General features: G+C 39.2%; 1 protein-coding gene across 2 annotated transcripts in view; it reads right to left on the bottom strand.

Moving 5' to 3' along the window:
- Window positions 1-539: 539 nt before the first annotated feature.
- LOC126412154 (multidrug resistance protein homolog 49-like) overlaps window positions 540-23468 on the bottom strand; it is a 454076-nt gene continuing 431147 nt past the window's right edge. For both annotated transcript variants that reach the window (XM_050081614.1, XM_050081613.1), the window contains exons 22-24: window positions 18073-18279; window positions 4980-5126; window positions 540-1828 (exon numbers count right to left, since the gene is read on the bottom strand). In XM_050081614.1, the coding sequence (XP_049937571.1) occupies window positions 1637-1828; window positions 4980-5126; window positions 18073-18279 (546 nt within the window). In that variant the 3' untranslated portion in view covers window positions 540-1636. The remainder of the gene's footprint in view (window positions 1829-4979; window positions 5127-18072; window positions 18280-23468) is intronic.

Here is a 23468-nt window from a genome sequence, read left to right as displayed (position 1 = left end):
TTATTCTGGAGCTCTGTTTTTCAGATGAATTTATCCTACAAAAGGTGTAGTGAACACACTGAAAAATCGACGAGTAGGATGGATACTGCTTTGGTCAGAGTGGATGCTTCTGGCAATTAGCCATGCAAGTAGCATCTTACCAGAAGCATTCAGATGCAAACTGTGATGCACAAGCAGTGTAATTCACTCTGAAAATATTATTCCTTTAGTCCTACCTCCAGGTATGCTCTAAATGTGCCGGTTTTCTGTAGAGAAACTAGTAAATGTGAAAATAGTGTGCAATGGATAACAACTGCCATCAAAAACAAAATATTAATTGCATTTTGGATAGCTGCAGGACAACTTTCATTTTTAGTGAGACTACTGATGATGACTGCATATGGTCCCATAGATAATACCTGTGAAACCATCTCTAACAAACATATCATTACACACCAGTCTATTCTTGGTTTGTGAGTGGATGGTAGGCAAATAAATTAATTTAATGAAACTCTGTTTCTCATTAACTCAAAGAGACTTTCACATTAAGAAACATAAAATTCTATGTTTATCTTATAAAACTTTATTCTTTAATACAAAACTTATAGATAGGTTAGTTGGAGCTTGAGAATGTTTTCATTTCAGATGTACTGTATACATCAGTTTAGAGTTATGACATTCAAACCTGTGCAAAGTTTCTGGAATGAAACCCACTCTGTACGATGTTTCATACATTTGCCTGAACATCTTACAGATGCTAAAACTTACTCAATAATTGGGAGTGTTTCACTCACAACATTTAATACAAAAATAAACTAAATGACAGACAAATATACTAAAATGTACAAGTATTTCTTCTATAGTAATAGACATATGACATATCTATGTAGTATGGTACAAAAATTGTTGTCTATGTTGGTAGAACAGTTCCTTCATTATTATACATTGTATTTTATTTCTCCACTGCTCTTACACTGAAAACAATCAGCTGTTACATAGCTTAACATACTGTGCCTCCTGCTTAAACAAGAAACATATGAGTTGCTTGCCCAACTATGATTATCAATACCACTGTGCTCCACAAACATCTGATTTTTAAAACACTAGTGCAATCATTAAATTAAGTGCAGAAGATCGTACTCTGTAGCTCAATTTTCTTACTGCTATTTATGGCTTGTTAAATATAAATAGTTCTCAATAATAACAAAATTTATTACGGATAAACTGAATGTATGTACTAACTTATATTTATGGACAGAAATATTCAATTATCAACATATTTCAATATTCAAGATCTTCACAGAAATGCGACAGGAAGAATTTGAAATTGTGTAAAACTCCGTATCTGAAAAAAACACTTGCAATGTAGCACTTAATTTTAGGAAGCATGCCAAATGTTTTTGGAATGAGGATTATTACATTTTCTCAATGTGAGACTTATACACAAATATTGGGATACAAATATCCCAATATGTTTCTCACTTCTTAAACATTTGCATTATTTCCTTGCTGGAATGTTCAAGTTGTCTCATCTTACAAAACTTCTTGGAAATTATTGTAATAATAGTTAACAGATGATGGTTTGTAATTGGTGAAACACCAATTGGCCCTAAAAACTTGTTTTGTGAGCACCAAATGGTATCTACTGAAACATTTTCTACAGCCCCTGTTGATGCATTTGATAGTACATGCCCCTTAATGCCATGAGCTGTTGATGTGAGCCTTTTTCAAGTACTGCACCATTGCTTATTACATAGATTACATCAGCCTGCTGTATGGAACTTAGCCTGTGTGCAATGGTGATACATGTTCGCCCTTCTCTTGCCTGATCCAAAGCCTCTTGCACAACCTATAAATAACATTTAAAAGTATAGTTTTAAATTCGATCTCTTGTCAGCATACAATTATGTCATGGTAAACATTATTATATGTAGTCTGAATTATATGTAAAATTAGGAGTACAAATGCATATTAAATATCTACATCATATCTACTTACAAAAATTGGCCAGGTGCAAGTAGACTCATGCTATAAGGGTTCCGTACAAACTTAATTATGTGTATATACAGTTCATCCATTCCGTGAAACAACAGTCTCAATGACTTTTGCTTGTTGTCGACACTGATATTGGCAAGATATCAGTCTCAGGAATTTCCTTTCAAGAACGTTTTAATTTTAAAATTGAAGTTGCAAAGAGAAACAAAATATTTTTTTATGTGATATAATTACAAAGTAACAATTTTCTGATTTTTTCCTTTATTTGTACAGTGAAACCTTACTTCTTCCAAATTTCATGATTTTAGGTCAATGGAAAGTACCCTTCAGATCTCAGTGAATGAATTTGCAAGTATCAAAATATTTGGCAAAAATGGCAATATCTTCTGACTGTATTGACTTAGAAGATTATGGTTTTTACACTGCCAAGAATCTGTAGACCTTGTTATATGACATGAATTTTATCTTGATACATCTATTCTTTACTGAGAAAAATGGTTTTTAACCATCGGATTGACAGACAGAAGATGTGATCCTATAAGGAATCTGTTTTTACTGACTGACTGAGACCCTAGAAGCAAAAATTATTTATCTCTAGTTTTGTTATTCCTAATAAATATTCTGTTTGCATAACATATATGAAAAAGCAAGTAAAAAATGTAAATGTTGTGTGACTAGGGCCTTCCATTCGGTAGGCCATTCACCAGGTGCAAGTCTTTCAATTTGAAGCCACTTAGGCAACTTGCGCTTCGATGGGGATGAAATGATGATAATTAGGACAACACAACACCCAGTCCCTGAGCGGAGAAAATCTTCGACCCAGCTGGGAATTGAACCCAAGCCCCGAGGATTGACATTCTGTTGCGCTGACCACTCAGCTACCGGGGCAGACAAAAAGCAAGTGAATACACAAGTCTGAGTCTAAACTTTGAGATTTTGCTCACGCATCTGCCAAACAAGTTCACTTGAAAGCATTTTAGAACTGTCAAGTGCTTCAAAAATGGTGTGACAAGCTAATGTTAATGTAATTTTACATTAAATAGGATAGATTTTATGCATTATTACGGATCTGCTACCTATATAAACTCATCACTTTAAGGTTATAGCACTGATTTTTACCATCTGATGACACTATCGAGGAACTCTGACATATATAAATAAAGAAAAAAGTCGACTGGAAACCAAAGATGACTATAAAAATATTATAATGATCAGTGAACAAATAATATCAGGCATTTCAAATGTTACCTTAACAGTTTAATTTTTGTTGAGCGAAAGGCTGAAAGCACTGTAGCTAAGAGATGTAAGAAAAGCATACCAAGCTAATACACTCTACAAAATAATAAAGCTTTACCACTTTTATTTAATTTGACTGGAGCATATGAGACAACTGTATTTGTGCTGAAAATACATATTACATAACTGAGATTTTAGTCTTGTATACATAAATTATGACTATTGTTAAATTATTGGTGAAGTACTTAATGATGCCATAACATCTTTGTTCCCATGACAGCTTTTCTCTTTTCCATACCATCCTTTACGCGAAATTAATCAAAGGGCAGCTGACATCAGAGTTCCCTATCATATTACTGTACAAGCCCTGTGGTTTGAGGATGACTCTCCAGCTGATCTTCAGGTTGTTTCTGACAATAAATGTGTGATAACTGCCTTGATAATATTTTTTATTTGTGGGGTAAAAAATCAAATTCATAATGATTTAATTTAGTTGCTTAACTTTCATCCTGCTACAGTATCTTTTGATGGAGTTCAAGAATACATCTTCAGTAAACTGCTCATCCACTGTCACTGGTGTAATCAATTCTAACAAAACGTCTCACTTTAAATGGACAGTTCAAAGTCAAAACATAGTCATGCAATGATGTGCTGTGACAAATAGTTTCATAGTACTTGTAATTTGAGCAATTTGTTATCAGCTCTCATTTACGATCTGTTCATTCCCCCTCATTTACGTACGTACCAGGCAGTCAGAAGCATGTTTACTGGTTGTTGTTTTACAGGAATCAGCAGAATCAGGGGTGACAGGACAGAGGGATAATTTCTGGCAGTGAAGGCAGAGATGAGACTAGTTGTTTTTTGCTACAAGCATTTGGCATCAAAGAGATACTGATGTGTTGGTAAATGTGCCAACACCTTGTTGATAGAGGCGGCCTAAATGCACGCTATCTAACACAGACGGGCGTGAGTTCTGGAACAGGATAAGTAGTGAATTCTAATAAGAAAAGTATGCAGCTCCTCGAATACTTATCTTTTATTTATCCTTGTTGTTTACAGCATTCTTCTTGTTGAGACATTTCATACGATAACTTTCAAACTATGTAAGGCTAATGGCGCCTTGCTAGGTCGTAGCCATGGAGTTAGCTGAAGGCTATTCTAACAGTCTCTCGGCAAATGAGAGAAAGGCTTCGTAAGTGCAGTCGCTAGCAAAGTCGTCGTACAACTGGGGCGAGTACTAGTCCGTATCTCGAGACCTGCCTTGTGGTGGCGCTCGGTCTGCGATCACACAGTGGCGACACGCGGGTCCGACATGTACTAAATGGACCGCGGCCGATTTAAGCTACCACCTAGCAAGTGTGGTGTCTGGCGGTGACACCACAGATACACTTGCCTTAAAGGTCAAGGCTGTATGGGAAAGAGTATTTCACATCAAAAACTAAAAAAAAGGAGGCATGAGATTTAAAATAGGACCATGAGAAATTTAACTTTGAAAGAAAATTAAGAATTTGAAGAATTCACTAGACAGTGCACATAATATTCCATATTAGGGGAATCTCCCATCCTCATCATGAGTTTGTCTGATCCCCAAGATCTGAGTGAACTGCCCTTCCTTTTTAGACTTGACCAACCTATTAGTTTTTTATCCTTGAGGAAGAAACTGATAATTCTGAAAGCCAGGATCAGCAGTACCAAAAAGTTCACCTCCTAAACTACTGGCCAGCATTTCTGTCTTATTTCTCAAATGAGTTTTGTTTGAGAACCCTTACCTTCTCACTTTCATTGTCAAGTGCTGAGGTTGCTTCATCCAGCAGTAAGACTTTTGGATTTCTGACAAGAGCCCTAGCAATGGCTATTCTTTGTTTTTGTCCACCAGACAGTTGAGTTCCCTTTTGCCCCAGTCGAGTTTCATAACCCTTGAAAGATAGAAGTAAACAAGCAAACATTAGGTAAGATTAGTTATTGATGAAGAGGCGAAACTGAAGTTTCAAAAGAATTTGATTTTTCATGTTGATAAAAATGATATCCTCTTTAACATATGTGTAACATAAACATGAAAATATGCATGTGAAACAAAAGTTATGAGTCATTTAAAACATCAAACTGGCAAACTGGGGCTTCACACTAAAGCATCTTACACAAGACTTGATGATTTATGTTTATATATTTAATTCTTGAAGCCAAAGCAGTTAGAATGACTACAGTTCATACCACTCCCCCCACCCCCACCCCCCACCCCTTCTGTGTGTGTGTGTGTGTGTGTGTGTGTGTGTGTGTGTGTGTGTGTGTGTGAGAGAGAGAGAGAGAGAGAGAGAGAGAGAGAGAGAGAGAGAGAGAGAGAGAGAGAGTGAGAGAGAGAACGAACTCTCATACACTTCTTTCACATTTCTTCATCTATGAACAACAATTTTAGCTGTTATTAATATCAAGTGTCCACAATGGATACATTTATGGCCTAAAATTGCTTCACCAACTACTATAATTAGATTCTCCTCTTTTGTTGCAGTTTCCCTGAGCTTGAAGTTTATTCCTTGTTCCACATTTTTTTTGAGGATTCATAATATTCATATCTGTGATGGAGCAATCACTTCCACCCAAGCAGCTCTCCTTTTGCACTATGTTGCTGTATAGGTTTGATTATATCTTATTGGAAATAACTTTTTTTCACTTTTATATCAGAATGTGGGTGAATGACATACATGAGATAGAAAGCACAAATTTTGGATTTTGAGTTATTGTAATTTTTATGTTCAGCATTAAACTCTGAACAATTTGTAAAAGAAAGTATATTTCTATCTCTAAATTTGAATGAGTTATGAAATGTTGAATACTGTTGACTAAATTTCTTCAAGTTGTTGTACTGTCATTATATAAAATACTTTAATTATAAACTATAGAACATATATTTCGAGCATATTAGAATGGATTTTGTCTGGGTGAAACTGGTTTGGCAGGAGGAAAGGTGACTATTACAGTCTACTTACAAAAAAGGGGAGAGGGTAGGAAAGATGATCTCTGTGAACTAGCCATTTGCAAGTCTGCAAATAAGGGCTTGGCTTCTGGTGGACATGTTTTCTTACTGGCGTGTGCAGAAATACACTGAGAGTTCCTCTACACCAGTTTGTTTAGGCTGTACCATCCATGCCCAGCAAGGCTTCTGCTCTGCAGCTGCTTGTAGCCCACTGAACTGGGATAGCCAGCAGCCAGGGCACCAAAGTTTGTATCCATCCTTTCTATTGATGTTGTCAGGTTGCCACTAATAGCCTTTACACATGACCAGAAATTCCTTGGATTACATGAATGATCTTTCAATAATATTCTGCTGCAGTAGCCATTGAATACCTCACACATTGCTCTCTTGACAGCCAAATGTGTTTCATTTTAACATCTCCCTATATGTAGCCCTTTATTTTATTTTACCCTACTGTGCAGTAGTCTCTATTTATTACAGTGACTATAAACCATAGAGAGCCCCTCCATCACGGATTGTTCTGCTGGGTACATATATATCCAGTCTGTGGGCAATTATGTTTTTGAACATGAGCCACAGTTCCTCTAAATGCTCCTCTCTTGAGCTAAAAGTTTGAAATTCCTCACTAAGATATGAGAGTACTCCTTCTTTATCTAGTTTACCGACTATATAAATCTTTGTACTCCATTTAGTTGTTCTTTGTACTTTGGTAATCACTGATGCTGCAACTGCCTCATGGCCAATGATACCAGTTTTGATGTCGACATCCTTAAAAATGTCAGTCAATTTCTTGCTATCCCAACCCAGGGAATATGAAGACCCACCAGGCGGTATTCACACTGATGATGGACATTAGGTTGCAATGCTGCAATTGTCGGCACTGCAGTCACTGATGTAAGCACTGCCATAACCCACATCTGTCTCACCAGCCTATCATGGCCCGCAACCACACTTTAAAGCCAGCAGTGTGGTTGCTCTGTCCATTATTTGTGATTTCTCTGTATTATCATAAAGATCTCAACACATTGTTGTCTTTGTTCTGAATTTGCTAAGGTCTTAGTATTCGATATTGGTTTGCTGTCTATACTCTTGACCAGTTGGCCAGCTACCATTGGTTCTGAAGTCATTCCTAGACTCATCTGATTCCAATAACTATAGATTTGTTGCCATTAGAACTAATATAATTTCATCAGGAATGGGATTCTAAACTGTCTGCTCTTGGTAGTTTTCAGACAAGGCATTTAGATTGTTTCATGGGATGTCTTGTCACACTCGCAAATGACAAAATTTTAATTATCCAACTTTTCTGTTGGATTATTAAAGTCTCCTCTGATGATTACAGTATTACTGGAGGACATATATACTAGTGAACTGAGGCTTTCTCTTAAGTTTAAAGTTACACAGCATTGTGTGCACCCACACAGAGTCAGCTACCTGAATATTAGACTATGATGTGTTGTGCACCCTGACCCATTTTGCGAGACCCTAAAGTTCTCAACACTGCAGTGCAAATCAAGAAAGCTCTCTTCACACTCGCTGATTCAAACTTTCCACCTGACTCAGAACCCGAATGCCATGATTTGTTCTGAGAACAATGCTACAGATTTTGAAATTCATTGATTGGCCAGTCACTAAAATGATCCAAGTTTGACCCCTGAGCTCAGCAAATAAGCATTGTTTGTCCCAGTGTACACCACAATCTGCAGTTCGTTGCCCCCTGTTCCCTCAATGGATGCTAGAATTGCCTCTTCAATTTGTTGAATGAGGTTCCCAAGCACAGTGGATCAGTGGAGGTTGGCCTGAGTGTAGCCCATCATGCACATTAATCCACTCATTCTTGGCCTCAGCCAATTTTGAACTTGTTGTTGTGGTCTTCAGTCCTGAGACTGGTTTGATGCAGCTCTCCATGCTACTCTATCCTGTGCAAGCTTTTTCATCTCCCAGTACCTACTGCAACCTACATCCTTCTGAATCTGCTTAGTGTATTCATCTCTTGGTCTCCCTCTACTTAACTGTCACTAATAGCACAACTGATCTGATAGTGAATTTCTAGTGCTGCCAAGTTTCTCACACTCAAGAATCAAATTACAGATAGTATCTCACAGGTGGTGGGCAACTCAACTTTCTTATATATTGTGCACTGAAGAGCCAAATAAACTGTACACCTCCCTAATATCTGGTCCCTGCAAGCATGCAGAAGCGCCACAGCACGACATGGCATGGACTTGACTAATGTCTGAAGTAGTGGTGGAGGGAATTGACACCATGAATCCTGCAGGGCTGCCCATAAATCCAAAGGAGAACAAGGGGGTGGAGCTCTCTTTTGAACAGCATGTTTCAAGACGTCCCAGATATGTTCAATAATGTTCATGCCTGGCAAGTTTGGTGGCTAGTAGAAGTGTTGAAACTCAGTTAAACTGAGAAGAGTGTTCCTGGAGCCACTCTGTAGCAATTCTGGACATTTGGGGTGTCACATTGTCCTGCTGCAATTGTCCAAGTCCATCGGAATGCACAATGGACATGAATGGACGAAGGTGGTCAGACAGGATGCTTACGTACATGTCACCTGTCAGAGTCGTATCTAGATGTATGAGGGATCACGTATCACTCCAATTGCACATGCCACACACCATTACAGATCGTCCACCAGCTTGAACTGTCGTCCCTTGCTGACATCCAGGGTCCACGGATTCATGAGGTTGTCTCCATACCGGTAGACATCCACCTTCTCGATACAATTTGAAATGAGACTCATTGCTCGATACAATTTGAAACGAGACTCAACCAACTAGGCAACATGTTTCCAGTCATCTACAGTTCAGTGTCCGTGGTGATGGGCCCAGATGAGGCATAAAGTTTTGTGTCATGCAGTCATCAAGGGTACACAAGTGGGTCTTCGGCTCCAAAAGCCCATATCCATAACAATCGTTGATGGCCCAGAATTGAAATCTGCAGCAATTTGCGAAAGGGTTGCACTTAGGTCATGTTGAACAATTCTCTTCAGTAGTCGTTGGTCCCGCTCCTGTAGCATTTCTTCCAGCTGCAGCAATGTCGGAGATCTGATGTTTTACTGGATTCCTGATAGTTACGGTACACTCATGAAATGGTCCTATGAGAAAATCCCCACTTCATCACTATCTTGGAGATGCTGTGTCCCATTGCTTGCACGCCAACTGTAACACCACATTGAAACTCACTTAAATGTTGATAACCTACCATTGTAGCAGCAGTAACCAATTTACAATTGCACCAGACACTTGTTGCCCTTTAAAGGCATTGCTGACTGCAGCATCGTGTTCTGCCTGTTTACATATCTCTGTAATTGAATATGCATGCCTGTACCAATTTCTTTGGCGCTTCAGTGTATATCTCTACAGCTCAGCACACAGACAGATGATACAGCTGCAAATGGCATATACACAAGCACAAAACATTCTGGGAGCAGATGTGCATGCGCACTGTGGTGACTTTGCACCATTCTTGCACCCATTCACAAATGGACCTTAGCTAAAAAAAAAACCCTTGTACAAATATAAATGTTGCACTCATAATATTATGAGCTCACAGCCATAGTTGACATGGAGACTGGACAATGAATAGTGAACCATTTGTCTTATAACATACACTTTTTAACCCCTCAAGCTGGAAACTCGCATACATACTCACATGTCATCAACTTGACCAAATACTACCCAAATGCAGTTTTGCAAGCAAAACTGGTTTTACTCTGTCATATGTTGTAACAGGCAACACTACTTTGTCTGATAAATTTAGTTGTGTCTGCACTGATGCATCATAAGATCTTTGTTGGAAAGTTAGCGAGTCAGAAGAATCATGAACTGCAAACTGTCTTCATAGAAAGAATATGTGGTGCATGAATATATTTAGAAGGGTACTAAATATTATAGTGCAGATCTCCTTTATCGTTTATCAAGTCATTGACAATACAAAGGAAAATACACATACAAAATTCAGGCTTTTTTAATAACAGAACAACTGGAAACTCACAGGAAGAGACTGCAATGTTTAAGCATGATAAAAGTCTACTGTCAAAAATTTCTGAAAATTTAGTTAATTGTACACAACTAATTGATGCATTAGAGCAATTTAGTTAAAATGCTGCATCACTATAGCAGCTAGTTGCATGAACTACTACCAACAGGACAGGTGTGGGCACAGAATCTGTCAGCCTGAAGTGGTAAGAGTATAAGTAAGAACAGAATACACAGCAAATATTAAAAATACAATTCACTTATATAAAATTACAGCTGATGAGATGGAGCAATATTCTAAAATTATTCAATTTTTCATGAGAATGAAGTTTTATTTACATAATAAAGCTAATGATCAATAACATTCAGCTTAAATTATCAGTTCATCCTTCATTAACCCCTCCACTGAATAGTAACATGGAAGTGATTGATTTAGTGGGGTTAAAAACTGTACTAAATTTAACTGTTCGTTATCATAAAGGAAACAAGAGCCCCTATTGTTGAAGCTAAACAAAATGTTCACAAAACAAGAAAAGAAATGCAAAGTGTAAGTAGAAGATATGGGATGCTAACAGAAATTTGAACTTAAAAAGATTAGAAGGGAACATGAACTGTTTTAAGTAAACAAATTTTTTTAAATATCATACCAAAATACTAATTACATAAATGGGATAACTTAACATTTACACTGCTTTTGTAGATAAAATTCTAATTGTGTGTTTGAATTTCCTAAAATTTTTATTGTTTATATTGGGGCACAGGGACAAAATTTCCAAGTTTTTTTCAAAATTCAATAAGTGCAAAGATAGAAGTTGAAAGGTTTGTTAACATTCAAAGTGATTTTTTGTTAGCTTTTTAGCTTTAACATTAATTACAAAGAAAGCTACTTTATTGTTCACTTTGCATTGAAATGCAATAATGTGCTATAATACGACACATTAGTATCATACTTTTCCATAAATGTTCAATAGGCAAAAGTACAAAATATCACCAAACATTGCTGAAACATAACACAAACCACTGGCTTCAGCAATACTACACTATAAATCTATTGATAACTCTACTGATCACTTTAACAACTCTTCTGCTCCTTCTGGTACGTTAAAATGCCTCATATGTTTTAAGACATCTTTTTTCATATCCTTGCTGACAACGTTCTTCTTTTCTAAGGTAGCTGCTTTCCTCACTTCCTGGTTGCAGCTTACAGATTTCCATACCTCAACCTGTACAGGACTTTCTTTACTAGTGTCCAATATTGGCACCAATACCTTCTTCTCAGATTTTTCATAAGCCATACTGACAATGCCTCATTGTTCCAGCACTTTATAGTATTCAGTAGGTGAAAGAATATCTTCCTTTTTCAGTAGTCTTTTTTTAACTGTACCAAACACCAGCAGAAGGCTTATAGCTGAGACAATGAGTAGAGAAGTACACTGAAGTGACAAAAGTCCTAGTACAGCGATAAGCACATATACAGATGTAACAGTATCGCACGCACAAGATGTAAAAGGACAGTGCATTGGCGGAGCTGTTAGTTGTACTCACATGATTCATGTGAAAAGGTTTCTGACGTCTTCACGGCTGCACAATGGGAATTAACAGACTTTGAATGTGGAATGGTAACTGGAGCTAGATGCATGGGACATTCCACTTTGCAAACTGTTAGTGAATTCAAGATTCTGACATCCACTGTGTCAAGAGTGTGTTGAAAATACCAAATTGCAGGTATTATCTCTCACCATGGGCAACACAGTGGCTGATAGCCTTTACTTAATGACCGAGAGCAGCAGTGATTGCATAGAGTTGCCAGTGCTAATGGACAAGCAACACTGTGTGAAATAGCTGTAGAAATCAATGTGGGATGTATAACAAATGTATGACAGGACAGTGTGGTGAAATTTTGCATTAATGGTCTATGGCAGAAGACAACCGACACGAGTACCTTTGCTAACAGCACATCACCTGCAATGTCTCTCCTGGGTGGATGACCATATCGTATGGACCTCAGATGACTGGAAAACTGTGGCCTGGTCAGATACGCCTCGATTTCAGTTGGTCAGAGCTGTAGGGCTTGAGTGTGGTGCAGATACCATGAAGCCATGGACCCAAGTGTCAGCAACGAACTGTGCAAGCTGGTTGTGGTTCCATAATGGTATGGGCTGTGTTTACATGGAATGGGTGGGATCCTCTGGTCCACCTGAACCAATCATTGACTGGAAATGGTTATGTATGGTTACTAAGAGACCATTTGCATCCATTCATGGACTAGTAGTTCCCAAACATGTCACTGGGCCACAAATGTCTGCTATTGGTTTGAAGAACATTCCGGACAATTTGAGTGAATGATTTGGTCACCCAGATCACCCGCCATGATTCCCATCCTGCACCAGCAACACTTTCACAATTATGGATGACTGTAGAGGCAGCATGGCTCAATATTTTTGCAGGGATCTTTCAACAACTTGTTGAGTCCATACAACATCGATTAACTGCACTATCCCATGTAAAAGGAGGTCCTGCACAATACTATAAGGTATTCCATTAGTTTTGTCACCTCAGCATGATTTACTACCTTATTAAATTTTCTGGTTTATTCCCTGAAGGCCATTAGTGTGCACATCATTGCTGCACTTTTATTTTGACTGGTATAGGAGTCAGAGAAGAACCGAATATCATTTGGACCACTTTCTAGCTGTGGTGCCTCAAGGTTTCTGAGAAAATCCAATAGAGTAGAGGCTACTTGGGTGCATCCTTTCAGTCCTTCTGCCTCAGGTAAAGTATAAAAAGCAATCCTTTCATTTTTCTGTGCTTAGGAATCAATCTAATGCAAAAACTGTATAGCAAAATCTGTCCTGAACAGATACTTGACATATGGACAACTTTGTTATTAGCTGATTCACATTCTACACCAAAACACACTTTTATCGCTTTAGGTTTTTCCTCCTCCATTATGACACACAACATTTTTGCACAAAGTTTGTGCAATGTGTGATTTGTTATTAATCTACTCTTTTTCTCCAGAGCGTGTTCCTTTTTTAATTTCAGTAAACAAATCTTGCGTGTTGAGTATGTATCAGTATGGGGAGTTTTAAATGACAGATTAAAGTAGTGGCAGAAAATATGTTTGTACTTCAATAGAGAGCAAGTAGGTAGGTCTGATGATAAAGAGCAAGTAGGAAGACCTGATGCTTCCTTTTAAGAAATGTTTCCACAGTTTGATTATATTCAGCTTGGACTTTTTCCTCAAACACTGTCTTTCTTCACAACTATATGTTTTGGTATCACTCTAGAGTCTGTCTTTGGACGTCTCTGACGTTGTCTGAAATGTTAAGGCAGATACAGTCTTGTTATTACCTGGCTATCTTTTTTCTTTACACTGTACTTCAACAGTATTCTTCCTTTTTGCTTCTTTCTTGATGTTCCTGCATTTCAGTGATGTGAGTACCAAGTATTTTAGTATTAACTGAACATTGTCAATTTTACTACAACTATTTGCATGGAGATGAAAAGTGTTTTCATCAAAAGTGAGATCAGCTGCTCTGCATTCTTTTCTTCCTAAAGCTTTTGGATTCACTGGTAGTTTGGTAGCCCACGTGAACAGGCAATAGCTGGCATTTTCTTGTTGGGCTTTTTGGATACTTTCACCCTCAATCTGGACTCCTACCACCTGAGCACTCAGTTACATGTATACAATTTGCTGAATCTATTTTACAGTTTAGTAGCCTACTCTTTTACTGCAAAATTCTCCCTGACAAAGGTATCTCAAATTGCGTAGTAATCAGAAGTTAATTTTGTTGTGTTTCTATTGTTGGTTACAGCAGCAAGTACTCGCCTGTTTATGTTCTCTTCTCTCTCTCTCTCTCTCTCTCTCTCTCTCTCTATCTATCTATCTATCTATCCATCAATCAATCATTGACAATGTTCTCCTACATCATTATTCTCTCTTCAGATCTCTCAGAACCAAAGCACGGTTTGCATTTATTGACTTTTGTTTCAACTGACTGAGAGCAAATATCAACTTCTGCAAAAACTCTTAGTTTTCAGCACCCTATAACAACAGCAAATATTAGAGTTCAACCAAACTGTTTCAACAAGTCATGCATGGCAACAAGCTTCACTAGTAACTACAAAAGCCTGAATTTTGAAAAATTAAACGTTTACTGACTTTTGATATAACGCTCCTCAGTACCAAGTGAAGGGGAAACCTGCCAGGGTAGCCGAGAGTGCTAACATGCTGCTTCCTGGACTCGGGTAGGTGTGCCAGCCCCGGATAGAATCTGCCTGGTGGATTAATGATGAGAGAGAGTGTGCCAGCCAGCCTGGATGTGGTTTTTGGGCAGTTTTCCACACCCCGCTAGGTGAATGATGGGCTGTTCCCCACGTTCTGCCTCAGTTACGTGGCTCGCAGACATCTGAACACATTAGCACTATTCCGTGGATTACACCCGATGCAGACAGTTGGGGTACACTAATTCCTTCCCGGGCGGTACAGGGTGGCGACAGGAAGGACATCCGGCCACCCCTTAAAAACTGACATGCCACATCCGATTAACCAGCTGACCCCACAAGTTGGGATTATTGCTTGGAAAGAGAGAGAGAGAGAGAGAGAGAGAGAGAGAGAGAGAGTACCAAGTGAAGGAGAACCTGTGAGCGCATCCTATCATGTGCATTGGTTCTCATGCATAGATATGATTGTAACTAAATGAACATGAAGATCATTGTTCGGCAAGTACTAAGGAAGCCTAAGAGCATCTAGTGAACATGGAAGAGGAAATAATCAATAATGTGAGTGAATTATCAAGTAAACTGAACATGAATGTGTTAATTTCATGGCAGTCACACATGATCTGGAAAAGAAATTTGTTATGCATGTTGATGTGATTGTGAGCAACACCAAATGCCGGAAGTACAGTCTGATATTGGTCTCTCAAAAACATATGCAGAATGAAGTGAACAAAGGAGTTCAGCCAAACAGGTCTTATATTTGTGAAATCAGGTTGAGTTTCACCATTGTACATATATGAGAGAGGATAAAATATACATGGGATTTTATTTTTTATTTAAATTCATTTACCAAAAAACTCAAGACAATTATAATTCATTTTTCCACATAGTCTCCTGCTTTGTAAATGCATTTGTCCCACTGTATGGGCAGCTTTTTGATGCCCTCATCATAAAAAGAACTGGGTCGTGCCACCAGCCAAATGCGTACAAAGTCTTCCACACTCTCGTCATCTTCAAAACATCGCCATCCTAGAGCTTCTTTAAGCAGTCTGAATAAATGGAAATCACAGGGTGATACATCCGGGTTGTAAGGAGGACGATCAACTGTAGTCCAGTGCATTTCTTGCAGCTTGGAGACAGTCAGGGCTGCAGTACGGGGTCACGCGTTGTCGTGGAGGATGACCTGTCAAATCAAATGCTCTCCTCTTTTGTGGTGATATGCAACTCTCGCCTTGTTCAACAGTTTGCAGTAGTAAGCAGCATTGATTGTGCATCACTCATGCAAAAAAAATCAGCAAAATGCCTCACTGATCGAAATAACGGTTGAAAGAACCTTGCCAGCTGTCAGTTGAGTCTAGGCTTTCACTGGTGCTGCCTCCCCTCTCCTCCACCACTCCTTACAGGCTTGTTTGGATTCTGGAGTGTAGTGGTGAACCCATATTTTGTCGCAGGTGACAATCTCTCTCAAAAATGCCTCACCTTCTTCCGCAAACCTTGCTGTAAACCTCTGACATACCTCCAAACATCTCAACTTCAGATTCTCGGTCAAAAGTTTAGGTACCAATCTGGAAACACTTTACAGAAGTGTAGGTCATTTGTGATGATTGCTTGACAGCTCCCATACCTGATTCCAGTTTTTTGTGCAATTTCTGATACTATCATTTGTTGATTGTCGACAATAATGTCTTTAACTGCACAAATGTTTTTGTCTGTAATGCTGGTCCGAGGATGGTGATCATGTTGCTGATTTTTCTTTTCCTTGAATTTTTTATGCCAGGCAACCACACACACCCTTGATAATGTTTTATCACCGAACTGTGCAGTCAATCTTTGGCAAATTTCCGCCACTGTAACTCCTTTACAAGCAAGAAATTTGATAATTATGCATTGCACAATGGAGGGTTGCACCTGTTGCTCAGACATCATGAGCATTACTGACGAAACGGTGGGAAATAGCTAACAGCACACTCTCTTCACTTCTGACAGTCCCGCCTAAGCATAGCAGAAGTGCAGGGCCAGTCCTACCAACTGCTGATGGTCAGGAACAAAAATCCTGTTTATATTTTATGGCCCCTCATACAAAAAAAAGTTAAATTTGAAATTTGGAGTGATGCACTGCATCCTAAAAAACAGATATGCATCCAGTAATGTTTATTTGGCCATTTTTGGGAAAGCTACTTGCTTGCTAGAAAGAAAAACAGAAAATTACATTTGTAGTAGGATATATGCAGGGGGCACACTGCTATGTACAACTGAAACCGTGGCTCATCCATGATATACAAAAACTTTCAAAGAGTATTATTGTTAGCACTTTGGAGGCTGGCCACTTAGAACAATACCAGGCCTAGCAAACCGGTTATTTATGCCATTACTTAAAACATTACCAGCACATATGTAACTGGTGCATCTACAAGAGTAATACATATTAAAAGAGGATCAAGCTTCAAGACTTATTTTTCTTATTTACTTTAGTTTTTTGATAGATTACGGATTTCAAAATAATGACAGAAACTACAATCATCCTCACAAGAAAAATGTGTGAGGTGAGCTATTCAGTAATTTCTTCCTCTTCGGCTTCCAAAATTCTTGCTCACACAATAAATGTGATGTATTTGTAGAAGAATTACAGCAAACTGTGAAACCTAATGAATGCACACATGAAATTATGTCAATGTCATCACGTTGATTCAACCTTTCATGACAGCAGCAAGGAACAGGCAGTGAGACATCCATATGTGTTCTCATATGGAATGAATCCAGTTTTTGAGTGATAAGTGGCTTGCACACGAGAACATCACAGCCCGACATATACTTGGGTGCAGTCTTTTCAACACAAAGTTGTGACCCAACTGAAACTCAGTCTTGGTCTCCAAAGTCATTGACATTTGTTGCAAAAGTTGCAAAACAGATGACAGAGTGTGCTCAATTAAGAAGCATTTAATTCTTGGAGGGGGAGTTTATGGAAATAGTTTGAGAAAGCCAACACCAGTTACTAGAATTGTTTGATGCCAAAGGTCAATATCCTACAAATCCTCAAAAGTACTAAGGTAAAGTTTAAGATAAGAATCTTCATGGTTGGTAAGCCTACTGCTGAAGGGGTAAGACTGAATGGCACAGTAAAATGACAGTACCATTCCTCAACAGAAATTGAATTCTAGAAAAATTTTTTCTTAAAATCTAAACATGAAACTTTGTATAAACAAGTGTAAGATTTGAAATTAAGAGTAAATACGATATGTAACTTGAATAGATTGACTATCTCAGCGGTACAAAGAGAGAGTAATAAGAAGCACATATATCAGTTTTGAAAGATACTCAACAGATTGAAAGCATTAAGTAATAGCCGCTGTATACCATAGCTGCATTTTTTTACTTAACGTTGTTGTGCACAGGTAAATAATATGAGAGAAACATGTCTGTGTGTGTGTGTGTGTGTGTGTGTGTGTGTGTGTGTGTGTGTGTGCGCGCGTGTGTGTGTGAGAGAGAGAGATTACATTGTAGTACAGGCTTATCAAGACTCTAAGGCTTTTAATGAAGTCATACTTAGGAGATGACAAGCTTGCTTATAATTAATACAAATGCTAGTTAAGATTAAATGTTAGTAAATATGACACTGTATGATGAAGATAAAAAGACAGCAGGAAAATTCTATATACGATTAAAATTTGGACTTACTAGTGGAAGTGATGCAACAAACGTGTGTATGTTGGCTGCCTTCGCTGCGGCCATGATTTCATCCATGGATACAGCACGGCTATTGTCTCCATAGGCAATATTTTCTGCAATTGTGCGATCAAACAGGACTGGCTCTTGAGACACAATGCCCATTTGAGATCGCAGATTTCCAAGTGGGAAAGAACTGACATTCGCGCCATCAACATTCTGTACAAGAATTAAATAATACATTGCTGAAACTCACTCACGCAGTAAATCTCTTTGAATTTCTTTTAAAGACATTCAACGTGTTCTTTTGAAAAAATAAAAAGTGGTAATGTGGACAGAGCAACTTATAACAATCTCAAAGCACATTAATGATCACAATTAGAATAGCCAAATGTAGAGCAAATGAAAATTACATTGAAAACTCAAATAATAGATGTAAGGCAGCATGGAGGATTATAAAAGCAGAGTTGGGTACAGTTACAAATTGCAAAGAAAACACAAGGGCTGTCAGTATCACAGCAGATGAATTTAATCAATTTTCTGTCAAGTCAGCAAACCCCACTACCACCCCAACTTCTGGCCAGAATATTTTCAATTCAATGTGTACGCCTAATCTAGATCCCATTTCTGGCAATCAGTTTCTTCAAAACTGTACATACACTGTACCAACTTTCAAATGGACACAAATACAAGTATATATTTGGTTAAATCAATAACAAAACTAGGAAATTCAAAATCCTAAGACATTTAAGGTTACTCAAATTTGTGACTAAAAAAATAGTGGATCTCATATCAAACCCTCTTTGTAATTATTAAACTGGATTATGGTAGTGGCCATTTTCGAGGATGTCTAAAAAAAAAAAAAAAAAAAAAACAATTGTCATCACTGTTCATAAAAAGGGTAAAAAGTTATACACAAATAATTATCATCTAATTTCAGTGGTATTCTCTCCAAAATAATAGAATAGTGCCTATAACAAGATATTTGCAGACATTTATCTGAAAACAATATCTGACTAAATCTTGATATGGTATTTAGGTCCAAATTTTCAAAAGTGAAAGCAGTTGGAGGTGTCATTTCTTTTATATAAACCTCAGTTGAATCAAAGTTATCTACTGAAGCCATTCTAGTAGACCTAAGCAACGCTTTTGGATTGAGTGAATGATGCAATACTATTGGAGAAATGTTGGTGTTATGGAGTCAAGAGACTGAGAACTCTGCCTCATAAGCTCCTATCTCAGTGACAGGAAACAATTGTAGTTTACAACAACCAAAGGTTTCAATACTTAGATGTAACTTGAGGCATTCCTCAGGGTTCCCTGCTTGGGCCTTTACTGTTTATAATACTTCTGGATGATCTTCCCAGTAATGCTCTGTAAATCTGTATTTTATGCTGATGACACAACATTTATTAGCTTTGGGAAAGACATAAACAGACTGAAATGGGAAAACGAAGAGTACCTTAAACTTTCTAATACATGGATCAAAGCCGATGAGCTATCCATCAACTATGGAAAGTCAGTGAACATCATTTTCAGTCTATTAAGTAGTCAAACTGAATGCTTAACTATTAAGCTACTTTTATACCTTGATTCCAAATTAGCCTGGGACAAGCACGCAGACCACATAAGCAGAAAGCTCTCATGTGTTACCTTTTTACTCACTAAACAACAGACATATGTAACAACCAACACCCATGTTACTTAACTTCTACTATGCCTTGTTTTTCTGCCACCTGCAATATGATATTGTTTTATGGGGTAATTCTGCAGAGGCCAAATAGTTTGCTTTCATCTGGTAAAAAAAGGCTATCAGAACTATTTCATCTACATCTACATCTACATTTATACTCCGCAAGCCACCCAACGGTGTGTGGCGGAGGGCACTTTACAAGCCACTGTCATTACTTCCCTTTCCTGTTCCAGTCGCGTATGGTTCGTGGGAAGAACGACTGTCTGAAAGCCTCCGTGCACGCTCTAATCTCTCTAATTTTACATTCGTGATCTCCTCGGGAGGTATAAGTAGGGGTAAGCAATATATTCGATACCTCATCCAGAAACGCACCATCTCGAAACCTGGCGAGCAAGCTACACCGCGATGCAGAGCACCTCATTTGCAGACTCTGCCACTTGAGTTTGTTAAACATCTCCGTAACGCTATCACGGTTACCAAATAACCCTGTGACGAAACGCGCCGCTCTTCTTTGGATCTTCTCTATCTCCTCCGTCAACCCGATCTGGTATGGATCCCACACTGATGAGCAATACTCAAGTATAGGTCAAACGAGTGTTTTGTAAGCCACCTCCTTTGTTGATGGACTACATTTTCTAAGGACTCTCCCAATGAATCTCAACCTGGTACCCGCCTTACCAACAATTAATTTTATATGATCATTCCACTTCCAATCGTTCCGCACGCATACTCCCAGATATTTTACAGAAGTAACTGCTACCAGTGTTTGTTCCGCTATCATATAATCATACAATAAAGGATCCTTCTTTCTATGTATTCGCAATACATTACATTTGTCTATGTTAAGGGTCAGTTGCCACTCCCTGCAACAAGTGCCTATCCGCTGCAGATCTTCCTGCATTTCGCTACAATTTTCTAATGCTGCAACTTCTCTGTATACTACAGCATCATCCACAAAAAGCCGCATGGGACTTCCGACACTATCTACTAGGTCATTTATATATATTGTGAAAAGCAATGGTCCCATAACACTCCCCTGTGGCACGCCAGAGGTTACTTTAACGTCTGTAGACGTCTCTCCATTGATAACAACATGCAGTGTTCTGCTAAAAACTCTTCAATCCAGCCAAACAGCTGGTCTGATATTCCGTAGGCGCTTACTTTGTTTATCAGGCGACAGTGCGGAACTGTATCGAATGCCTTCTGGAAGTCAAGAAAAATAGCATCTACCTGGGAGGCTGTATCTAATATTTTCTGGGTCTCATGAACAAATAAAGCGAGTTGGGTCTCACACGGTCGCTGTTTCCGGAATCCATGTTGATTCCTACATAGTAGATTCTGGGTTTCCAAAAACGACATGATACTCAAGCAAAAAACATGTTCTAAAATTCTACAACAGATCGACGTCAGAGATATAGGTCTATAGTTTTGCGCATCTGCTCGACGACCCTTCTTGAAGACTGGGACTACCTGTGCTCTTTTCCAATCATTTGGAACCTTCCGTTCCTCTAGAGACTTGCGGTACATGGCTGTTAGAAGGGGGGGCAAGTTCTTTCGCGTACTCTGTGTAGAATCGAATTGGTATCCCGTCAGGTCCAGTGGACTTTCCTCTGCTGAGTGATTCCAGTTGCTTTTCTATTCCTTGGACACTTATTTCAATGTCAGCCATTTTTTTGTTTGTGCGAGGATTTAGAGAAGGAACTGCAGTGCGGTCTTCCTCTGTGAAACAGCTTTGGAAAAAGGTGTTTAGTATTTCAGCTTTACACATGTCATCCTAAGTTTCAATGCGATCATCATCCCGGAGTGTCTGGATATGCTGTTTCAAGCCACTTACTGATTTAACGTAAGACCAGAACTTCCTAGGATTTTCTGTCAAGTCGGTACATAGAATTTTACTTTCGAATTCACTGAACACTTCACGCATAGCCCTCCTTACGCTAACTTTGACATCATTTAGCTTCTGTTTGTCTGAGAGGCTTTGGCTGCGTTTGTTTGAGTGAAGCTCTCTTTGCTTTCGCAGTAGTTTCCTAACTTTGTTGTTGTACCACGGTGGGTTTTTCCCGTCCCTCACAGTTTTACTCGGCACGTACCTGTCTAAAACGCATTTTACGATTGCCTTGAACTTTTTCCATAAACACTCAACATTGTCAGCGTCAGAACAGAAATTTTCGTTTTGATCTGTTAGGTAGTCTGAAATCTACCTTCTATTACTCTTGCTAAACAGATAAACCTCCTTCCCTTTTTTTATATTCCTACTAACTTCCATATTCAGGGATGCTGCAATGGCCTTATGATCACTGATTCCCTGTTCTGTACATACAGAGTCAAAAAGTTCGGGTCTGTTTGTTATCAGTAGGTCCAAGATGTTATCTCCACGAGTCGGTTCTCTGTTTAATTGCTCGAGGTAATTTTCGGATAGTGCACTCAGTATAATGTCACTCGATGCTCTGTCCCTACCACCCGTCCTAAACATCTGAGTGTCCCAGTCTATATCTGGTAAATTGAAATCTCCACCTAAGACTATAACATGCTGAGAAAATTTATGTGAAATGTATTCCAAATTTTCTTTCAGTTGTTCTGCCACTAATGCTGCTGAGTTGGGAGGTCGGTAAAAGGAGCCAATTATTAACCTAGCTCGGTTGTTGAGTGTAACCTCCACCCATAATAATTCACAGGAACTATCCACTTCTACTTCACTACAGGATAAACTACTACTAACAGCGACGAACACTCCACCACCGGTTGCTTGCAATCTATCCTTTCTAAACATCGTTTGTACCTTTGTAAAAATTTCGGCAGAATTTATCTCTGGCTTCAGCCAGCTTTCTGTACCTATAACGATTTCAGCTTCGGTGCTTTCTATCAGCGCTTGAAGTTCCGGTACTTTACCAACGCAGCTTCGACAGTTTACAATTACAATACCGATTGCTGCTTGGTCCCCGCATGTCCTGACTTTGCCCTGCACCCGTTGAGGCTGTTGCCCTTTCTGTACTTGCCCAAGGCCATCTAACCTAAAAAACCGCCCAGCCCACGCCACACAACCCCTGCTACCCATGTAGCCGCTTGCTGCGTGTAGTGGACTCCTGACCTATCCAGCGGAACCTGAAACCCCACCACCCTATGGCGCAAGTCGAGGAATCTGCAGCCCACACGGTCGCAGAACCGTCTCAGCCTCTGATTCAGACCCTCCACTCGGTTCTGTACCAAAGGTCCGCAGTCAGTCCTGTCGACGATGCTGCAGATGGTGAGCTCTGCTTTCATCCCGCTAGCGAGACTGGCAGTCTTCACCAAATCAGATAGCCGCCGGAAGCCAGAGCGGATTTCCTCGGATCCCTAGCGACACACATCATTGGTGCCGACATGAGCGACCACCTGCAGATGGGTGCACCCTGTACCCTTCATGGCACCCGGAAGGACCCTTTCCACATCTGGTATGACTGCCCCCAGTATGCACATGGAGTGCACATTGGTTTTCTTCCCCTCTCTTGCTGCCATATCCCTAAGGGGCCCCATTACGCGCCTGACGTTGGAGCTCCCAATTACCAGTAAGCCCACCCTCTGCAACTGCCCGGATCTTGCAGACTGAGGGGCAACCTCTGGAACAGGACAAGCAGCCATGTCAGGCCGAAGATCACTATCAGCCTGAGACAGAGCCTGAAACCGGTTTGTCAGACAAACTGGAGAGGCCTTCCGTTCAGCCCTCTGGAATGTCTTT

Source organism: Schistocerca serialis, chromosome 7, assembly GCF_023864345.2.
Source record: "Schistocerca serialis cubense isolate TAMUIC-IGC-003099 chromosome 7, iqSchSeri2.2, whole genome shotgun sequence".
In the NCBI taxonomy this organism is placed as follows: Eukaryota; Metazoa; Arthropoda; class Insecta; order Orthoptera; family Acrididae; genus Schistocerca; species Schistocerca serialis.
This window is presented reverse-complemented; position numbering and strand designations above follow the sequence as displayed.